The 10152-nt window shown below is 41.0% G+C and overlaps 1 protein-coding gene across 3 annotated transcripts in view; it reads right to left on the reverse strand.

The window, feature by feature from the left end:
• LOC112557447 (MYCBP-associated protein-like) overlaps positions 1-9660 on the reverse strand; it is a 28673-nt gene extending 19013 nt beyond the window's left edge. Inside the window, exons 1-3 of one of the 3 annotated variants that reach the window (XM_025227313.1) lie at positions 9472-9660; positions 670-818; positions 277-380 (exon numbers count right to left, since the gene is read on the reverse strand). In XM_025227313.1, the coding sequence (XP_025083098.1) occupies positions 277-380; positions 670-818; positions 9472-9526 (308 nt within the window). In that variant the 5' untranslated portion in view covers positions 9527-9660. Of the gene's footprint in view, positions 1-276; positions 381-669; positions 819-1749; positions 2928-5087; positions 5670-9471 lie in introns of those variants that run through there. The other 2 variants (XM_025227311.1, XM_025227312.1) reach the window with 2 other exon arrangements.
• Positions 9661-10152: the final 492 nt, after the last annotated feature.

A 10152-nucleotide genomic window follows, 5' to 3' on the forward strand; every position in this document is an offset into this window, starting at 1 on the left:
TATCAAATGGCATGCTAAGATGAGAGAGCAGTGCAGCGACATCAGAGAATTAAATGAGATATTGACCCTCATGGTTGCTGCAACAACTGTTGGTACACAAACAGAATAAACAGAAGCAGGAATAGAACAACAGCCTTGAGGTGAGCTGGTGCACGCTGTGATTGAGTTGAAAAATGTGCCATTGACAAGTACTTGATGCTGCTTGTAAACCAAAAAGTTAATAATGTTGCCAATATGAACCAAGCCTAACAAGAAAAATGTGAAAAGCCATTTTACTGTTTTATTTTGGACTTATTCAGCTCAGAGGCTGGTTTTGTCTTGCGTACAGTCACAGTCACCAAGGAAGGAGGAGGGCTAGATGGTGACTTGGGCACTCGCACCTGCAAAAGAGCAAATGACAGGAAAAAAAATGTATCCATTCATATACATTCTTGGGTTCCAAAGTATTTAGTCAAATATTTTTGATAAAAATATTTACTCTTTCATGAAAATGAAAATAAATTTGTTGATGTTTATCTAAAAAAAAGACTGTTTTTTCTCAATGTTTTCTCAGTTTTTATATAAATGCAGCCGTGCCTTTTTAAGAAGTCTCTTACCTTATCATTTAGATACAGTTTTATATAAAACTTGTCTCATCAAACACAACAGTCTCTAGAAGTCTTTCCTCACCTTTTCAAGGTCATCTGGCTTGATCTGAAGCTTTTCTATCTCTGCATCCCATATGATTTGTCGCGATGGTGGCCGGTTTTCATCCTGAGCCTCTTGAGATGGGGTTGCTGACTTGTCTGGTGTTCCATCTCTTTTCTTTCTCGTGCGATCTGCAATCAGATGGACATCAGCTTTGAAAACAACTGGTCTTCAGAGTCATGACAGCAACAAGATTGTATTACAAAACAACAGATTATTTCCTACTCAGATTCCTTCCACACAGACCATCTGACAGCATTAACATCTATTTGCATGTTAAAGTGCCCACACAAAATGGTAACAAATATGGCTAAAAGACAGATGATTTTGCCATGCAGTAAAAAGAAATTGTGAAAATGAAGCATCTATATCTGCAATATTGATTTTGAAGATTGATGGATCAACAGGTTGATAGCAGACAGGAAAGTTGGGAAAAGGACAACCAGTAAACCACCCTGTAAACTTTGACATTTTTTAGAAATGCCATGTGAGAGAGAGAGAGAAGAGAGAGAGATGAACAATTAAGTTTATTGATTTATGCAGGTGATGAGCAGATTATTCAATAGCATTTAGTATAATGCATACAATAAAAAATGTGAGACATGATAGCTGACATCGTATGGTGTAGCTCACCATTACAGAATTCTCTTTCTAGGTATGTAAGCAGTAAACAGATTCATAAGCTATAACCATTTGACATGAACTCTAGTCCATCTTCATGAGGCTTACCATAACTGTAAATGTAACTACCTGACAGTACACCTTCAAACAAAACAGAAAAAGTGTGACTGTTTAGTTTCAAATAATCTAGCCCGAGAAACTTGTTTTTCATGCTCTCTTTTTCACAAACACCCCATCCCACCGACTATGGAGGGCCAAGGGAGCCTGTGGATAATAAAGTGTAGAAATGGCTGTGGTTCATCCAACAGACTGGGTCTGTTTCCCCATCCCCTTCTTTCTGTCACACACACAGAGGAGAAAAGTGTGTCTGGAGAAGAATGTCTTTAAACAAATGGAATCCGTTTCCTCCAAAAATCGCTGACAGCAGGAACCGTTACTTACTAGGAGGTCCAGCCTGCCCGGCCACCACTGACATCCGGCGATCGCGGGCGTTGCCAAGTACTTTGCTTCCTCTCCTGCTGGACATAGCTCGATCACTTAGTCGATCGCCTCCGACACAAATCACAAATATTCCCTTGCAACAACCAACAACCGCTCCCCTGTGTGCTGCGAGAAACAGTCCCAACAGACGAGATGATTTCGGCGAAGCCTTATTCCATTTGATTGCAATAAATAAGTAAATATTCAAAAATCCACCGAAGCGACTCGTAGTGAGAGTGATGTTATGGGATCTTGGGTGCCATCACACACAGGGCGAACTCTGTTCTTCACAGTGCCATACCACTTATAGTCAGTATAAATTCGCAGCTGACCAACTCGAGCGTCACGCTGAAAGTGTTGCCCCAGTCCTGAGGTTACCAAGGAGCCACTCGACGATTGGAGAGGTAAGCAGCCGCGGGGCGGATCTGGTGTCACGTACAGGTGGGCCTCCGACTCGAGTTTGGGATTATCACCAAACCGCGATGTGAACAGGAATGTCACGATCACATCAATCAGTTTCGGTTTGAGTGTGCACTCTATGAAAGATTTTTCCCCCCGCGTCTTCAGGAAAGGAATCGACAGAAGTCGCCCTTCAAGTGACGAAAAGCCTCGATCCACGACGACCGATAACAGCTTCAGATGTTGTTCGTGCAGTCAGGTATCCACGCAGTGGTCAGAAGAAGAACGTTGAGAGAAGAGAGTTGCAGCGTACAGAACGCACGCGCAGTGGCAAGCTGCGGACTGCAGGACGCGGTTCTTGTAGAGCGAGACGTCCCGTGTCCTACAGGTATGTTGCGTTCGCTCGGGACTAAACGAATTCTACAGAACGTCACCTTGTCAGTGACGTTTTCCCCCGGCTATTTCACGATGTAGCTGTGCAGCCAATCAAATGAATAAACTGGAGTGCGATTCTGTCGGCAGTTCGACGACCACTTCAACAAAAAGATCGCTGGGCTCACGTACTCGATGATCGTCAATCACAAATTCTATTCATCGTCAACCATCAAAAGGGGCACTTCACCCTCTCTGCTTACTAATATCGCAGCGACACAAACAACTCCAGAATAAAGGCGCCCCTTTGTTTGCGGACAGACCGTCAGATAGACCTGTCGACTACTGAGACGTGTCTACCATCCGGCACCACAGAAATATGGTTCCTGCCAGCCCTGCTACCATGTGAATAAGCTTTGAACCTCTCCCGAATCGATCGGCTGATTATAGGAAGGCAAACACAGCTTCCTACCGTACTTGATCTGCTTTATGTTCGGGTGCATTACCACGAAAAGAGTATTTGAGACAACACGTACCCCGAATCCAGGTAATACATGGTTCGGTTTACAACGGCCGCGGCCTGATTGCTACGGAGAGTTCACTGCCTTAGGCCTTGTGGCACAAGCGGTCTATAATACTTTTCTTTAACGTTTGCTTATCTTATTACATTCCTTGGTGTGGTGACGGTGGGTTGAACTGGCTATAACCAAAAAAAAAAAAAAAAAAAGGGAAGAAGCAAAACAAAGGAACCCACACATACATCCCCCAGAGCAAAACCGGAACAGCACAGCCGCAAACAAAAAAACAATAAGGAACAAACAAGCTACAATTAATAAGGTTGGAGAGAGGGGATGGAAGAAAGAGCATTAAATATAATGTTTTAATTTTATGAATAGCAGTCTTCCACTCACACCACAATGTCTTTATGAAAGGTTAAACCGGGGGCGTTACGTCCTAACTGCACAGGCAATAACCCCCAAAGCCTTCTACCCTCGATATGAAACGACGAGTTCAGAGCCTCAAGCGATGACAATGTATGAAAGAGTTTTCGGTGCAGTCGCAATTGCGGTGCGTCATATTTATCAGGGAATTGAACGGCCTCTTGCAACAAACCTAATCCCATCCACTCACACGGGCACGTGTGTGTGTGTGTTTGTGCGTGCGCGCGTGTGTGTGTTGTCGTAACGCAACATTCAATCATGTTAGCCTCGGCTTGTATTTCTCTGTGACCGGAAACCGAGCGATCTGCAGCTCTTGACAACAGACGCCAAGTGGGCGCACAGACTGTTTACCCTGGTAACCAGAGCCAGGTGCACAACGTCGCGACACGCTAGCTGGATGGCTAAGGCGTAGCAGTTAACTAAACTGTTCGTTACCCACAACCACACCAGTGCAGCTGACCGCTGAGCGTAGACCATGCAGCTAGTGCCTAGCCATCTCTCGTGTAACCCGGCCCCGGCAGCTGCAGTCTGAGACTGACATAACCTGATGTCGATGGTGTATGATAACGCTCTCTGGATCAATATCACCAGAGATTAATTTCTTACAAACCCTCATTAATGCTGCGGGCCGGTGCGCCCGCCAGTGCTTTTGTTTGTTCGCTTGTTTAAGTGATTGTTTATAAACAATACTGTCCAATAAATCATATCTCTGATAAACGTCTACGCTGATATCTTAATTTTTTTTATTATCATTACACGAGTCTAACATTTTGAATCCTTGCAGCATGTACTCTTGTTAAACCTAACCAAACAGATCGACATAGCAGCACCTGCAAGTCAAAATCTCAAGAAGGGAACTACACCAAAGAGTTCTGTGGCAACGGCCTTAGTGGCCAGCTGGCACTGAGCGAACCTCACCAACACAGACCTATTCTATTAAAGTTCGCACTCACTCCGCAGTTTGCTCGTTATTAATACTTCGGGAAAAGGGACGGTAAGCAAAGTCCTAACCATGGCTGACACTGTCGCTGTTTTTGTGTTCAATTCATAAACAGAAATTCTCAGTAGGGGCCTTCACCCTAGTTGTGGTACGTATCAATGAATACATCCTATTGACATGATACACGACTACACGCCTTTCAGAACAGGGCAGTTCAGCGAGAGTAGAAGGCACTTAATCGTTTATACCCTGTTTTAAGCTTCCATAGGTATTTTATAATATTGAAGTGGAAAAGAATCGTCGTGCATCACAGTAAACAGAGTTGTATAACGTGAACATGATTAGTCTCAACAGCAGCGAAGAAACACAACATGTATTCAAGCTGGCAGGCCCAAATGAAAATTAAATCTTACAGTTCGGTTTAATTTACCAGGCGTAAAGGGCAGCCAGTTTTTTTATCCATAAATAACCCTATCTAACAATCAGCCAATTAGTAGCCAATTATGCAACAAAGACGAAAATCCGAAAAACGAAAAATCTTGCAGCCAGAAAGACTTCGAAATCACTTCTTTAAAAACAAAACAAACAAACAAACACACACACACAGATATAAGTCGCGTGTAGTTAATGCAACATTGGAAGCTTACTTGTTTGCTTAATTGTTGACAGAAGATATATCTTCGAATATATATCATGACTGTCTGGAGTGGACGCCTTACGGAGTCCGAAGTTCTCATGATGCACGTTTTCCAAACTCCATGTGGTGCGAGGTAGTATTGTCAAGTCCTTTCCTAAAAACTGTTCCTTTTCACTTTCCTCCATCAAATTAGGATGATATGCCAGACAACAAGAACAACAACAACGACAGCAACAAAAATAATTAACCCAAGACTCAGATCGTCAGACAAGGCTTGAGTAGTATCAGACTCGTGTCCGTTTTACACTCTTCTGTATCCTCCGTTCAGAGACCCAAACAATGTTCTGCACTTCTGAATGAGAGAAGGTAAAAATTAGTCATGTCGAAGAGATTTATCTCATAGCCAAAGTCAGTATTACATGACTCATGCAACTCCTGGAAGAACTCATTTCAAGCTGAAACGTTCCATGTGTAAGACTTCACAAACGTCAATGAATATCTTGTAACTTGCTTCAAACAATTTCAAGCTTGAGCTTGATGATGACGGTTACCTTTCCGAGATTTTCACCACTAAACCCGAGTAACTGTCAGTCTTCTGATAGAGGATGTGTGAGTCAAGAGACATCATCCTTTCCTCATTATCACTTGCATTTCATTGCAGACGTCATGACGTAAGTACGTTCATGTTCACGCCATAAATTAATTGCGTAGAAGTGACGTAAGCAATAATTGTGTTGCTAGCTTCGCAGCCAAATAGAAGAATGGGAAGACTGGCTATAATATTCTCAAAGGTTTAGGAGCTTGACTAAATATCGAAGACGGCGACATCTGGCGAGATTCGCTCCTGTTCGCTATGGGACTACAAAAATGCTGGGGAAATATTAAGAAGCCTGAAATTCGATTCAGAATCGGAATCGGACACCGACTACAAACTTCGAGTCCATGGCAAACCATTACATTAACAGATTATTTTGTCCATAAAAGAAACCTAGAACACTAGCTGATGATAATGATAATAATTAAACCAACAACAATCGTAATCATGTGCTACATAAATCACACGTTGTTGTTGTTGTGTGGATATAGAAGGGGAGATCGAACTCCACTATTTTGCAGCACAGTAACTAAAAATCTTGTCATTTGGTTGTTTTGATGATAGGCATAGTTGGCATACGGACGAAGAGCGGATACGTCTGACTAGGATGCAGAGGAAGAGACGTTCAAAGAAATGCCAGAAAACAGCTACTAATGCGACTCGAAATCTTCCCAACAACTATCTAGCATTCACGCGACAGAACAACGAAAGACAATAGAATAAGAGAAAAGCTGGAACTTGGTACGTGTGACAGGGCATGGCTACGTCACGACTGTATCCAAACTAGAAATAACGGACTACACGCACTTACATAACTTGGGAGGTAGACTGACAATATTATGTGAATTTAACGCAAAAGTTAGACACAGTGTAAAGGAATCATTGTGATTGTAGAAAATGAATGAAATATAATTTATTGAGTAGAGCGGTATTAGCCTTAATAAGACTAAACACAAGACTGAATGAGATAGTTAAAAGTAGGCCGTACGGGAGTGAGATGTTAGAACCCTCGCTTATTTTGGCTCTCATCTCCTATACATCCCTGCCTTACACTTCCCATCATGGGTACGGAGTCAAGTACCCATTACAGAGCTTGATCGACTTGAGGTAATATGCTGCATCATAAGTGCATCGAACCGGTGCGAAGCGGGTTTGAATGTCGTTGCTTTAACCACTAGGATATCGTAGAAATGTATTGCCCAAGGCAGCCCCTGTAAAGACGATGAGATGCATTACTTTGTGACTGCAGATACACACACCCAGAATGATGTAATCAAGAAAGTAATGGCACCGACGGACTACTGATCTCCGCTTGTCTATGTCAAAGGAAGAATGGCCAAATCCACACCTGAGCTGATTTGTACGAAACAGAATCAGAACATCACATATTTGATACTGGAAGACATTACTTCCAAGCTGTAGTGTTTTAAAGTTTTTTCTGTACTAGTGACTATACACAGCGACAGTACCCTACTCACAACCTTCAAACCCAGCTTTAGCCGTTACTGTTTCCTTTTGGTGTCTATGGTACATTGATCTCACGGAATTCTAAAGAAAAATTTCAGAAATGCTTCGTGAAATTCCAGGTGATGAGGCTATTGTGGACGACATTCTTATCCATAGTGCAACACAGAAAGAGCCCAGCCTGGCAAGAGACTATCACAAGTTACCTGGAATAGGCAAGTGAAATATCAGCGTGGGATGAAATGATCAATGCTGCCGCTTGATTCATTCTCGCTCAAGATACCATGCTATCTGATAGCCAAAGGAAATGGAAAGACCAGAACAAGTTCTCCATCCATCGTGCAAGGTTCTTTACAACACATGTGCTACAGGGGCATAATCAAGCTTAAGCTTAATACATTGAAGACTATAAACTTAAAGTTTCAGCGATCTTTCAGTAGTTACAGTTAGCATAAAAAAGTTGAAGAAAAAATGAAATACCATTATTTCTAATTATTTTCCAATTTAACTATTTTCTTTCATTTTGGCTGAGATGTCATGATGTACAAATATTTTTCACAACACCTGATTGTTTATGCCATGAATTAATTGTGTGGGAATCACTGTGTTGCTAAAACTTACAGCAGTGTGAGAATATTGCTTCCTTTGATCTCATGTCCACTGCCTTCACAAACTGGAAGTGTTGATTACTGGTGGGTGATTGGTTGATTGCTTTTAGATTTAAAGTGTTTCCACCAAGCAGTAGTTTTTCCACTATAGTGAGGAGGGTGCTGAACAAAACACAACCCCTCCTCTCCATATGAATAAGTGTTACACATGTGCCTTAAGATGAAATCTGAATACAGGACCTAATTATCCTTACCATAGGAAGTTATTTACCATGTAATTCTAGGTCACCGCTTGGTGTGGAATTTTCTCATAAAAAGGAGGCTCTTTATGCTATAGTTAACTGGTAATAGGTGCTATTTTCAGTGCCTCTTTACTTCTGGTCCATGGATATTGACTGCAAGCAAAATCCTTGATAGAATTTTACCAACTGCTTGATATTAACAATATGATTTGTCAGCCATATCCAAGAAATGCAGACATGTTTTAATGATGCTTAAAAGAGAATAATAAAACTTATTAGTAGTGCAACTTTTAACCAAATGAAAATTGAATTAGTGGAAATGAACCCTACAGTCCTTACTGCCTTGATGACACATGTTTTACCAAGCATCAGCATAATTGGTTGGCAGATTGTATAAGGGAGGAGGAGGGGTTCAGGAGGAAAGAAGGGGGGGGGGGGTAAAAATCAGAGTGTCTGAAGGGAACCACAAGCCCTGTGAGCTCTCTAGAGAATTATGCGTATCTCCAGGCTAGATTTGAAACTAAGATTTTATTATCTTCACTGCAGGGTTGAAAAGCTAATGTTTAACCACTAAACTGACATACACTCAAATTAACTCAACTGAACCCTCCCCTACAAAAAATTGCTTATTTGCATTTACATAAGTGCATTTTTGCAGGGTAATAAAACTCCTAACATAAAGGTTTCAAAATACGTGCTAAGTTATATAAGGGAAGTAATGATATAGTTCTGTACCTACACAAATTTTGTACATGAATAAAGTTTGTCAGAGATAATGTATACATTATATGTAATGTATACATAATTTCTCATATAACCTTGTACCAACACATTTTGAGTCAGCAACATCATAGTCACCAGTTTGCATACTTTTAAAGTGAAAGGTTTTAATGTTAACTTATATATATATGCACATGAATTTTTTTTCACTACCACATTTAAAACTACTCTCCATGTATTCACATGCACATTGTACACTGCACACACACACACACACATGCACACTCACCGACCTACCTAATACTGATTAATCATTTGTGCACATTACATTTTTACACGCAAATACTTCTTATGACTAATTTGCTTTAATTCACAGTGTCATCTTTAACTTTCTTAGTTGCTCATTCTAATTTGAGCCATAAACGTGAAGCTCTGTGTTAAATGAGAATGAACGGAAGTAAACAATGTTTTGGTGTGAGGAAACTAGGTGTGGTAAAAATTCAAACCATATACACCCATCATGAATAGGCGCGTCAGCTAGATTGTGTGTGTGTGTGGATTTATCCGGTAAAAGCTATAACAGCTCAAGTCTAAACTTCAAAAAAAAAGTTGTTTAATGAATTATACTTAATAAACTGCAAGATATTTTGTTGACAGATGATACCTACACGATATTAATAATATATTTCAGATTGAGGAGTAAGAATTGAAAATGATTTGAAACGATCGAGCGATAACACAGAAACAACACAAGTATGCACAGACCGGAAGATCGTGGGCGATCCTTCTTCGTTTGTTTGATGCTCAGCTTACTACTCATGGTATTGTCATAGGTCTGTTCTCAAATATTGGCTGTCAGTCAAGGAAGCTTCCCGTTGGCTTCCTTTCTAGTTCATTTTTCGGCGTCCATTACAGCTCTCCTAGCAACCGTGTACAACGAGTAGCTTCCCTGTCTGCAGAGTGATTCCCCTTGCACGTAGAGGTGGTAGTACAGCTGCACCGATCGTCTGTTAGTACAAAGGAAACAACAGCTGTACAGGTGTTTCACGCAGTTTCTTAGGCCTTTTTTTTTTTTGGCTATAAAATGTGGCGTAAGTTACAAGAATGGAACGTACTACGTCTACGAGGGATAAATTTCACTTTGGTGAAGAATTGTTGTTTCCATCAAAACCTAAATCATTAAAATTATGATGTATTAACGTACGTACGTGTTGTGTTTCCTATTCCCACCACCCTCGACAAGTAGAATGCACTGATTATATTTTTTTCCACCTCGATTTGTCTCCGATTTCACATAAATCATTTGGTCGATTAATTTGTTCCGTAGTTCCATCGTTAATACTGATCTTTCCTTCATTCCGTCATGATGAACTCATGCAGCTATAGTCTAGCTTGGAACGATCAAACATCAGAAACTTAATTTCTGTTAGGGACACTGGTGGTGTT

The sequence above is a fragment of the Pomacea canaliculata genome, linkage group LG2, assembly GCF_003073045.1.
Source record: "Pomacea canaliculata isolate SZHN2017 linkage group LG2, ASM307304v1, whole genome shotgun sequence".
NCBI lineage: Eukaryota > Metazoa > Mollusca > Gastropoda > Architaenioglossa > Ampullariidae > Pomacea > Pomacea canaliculata.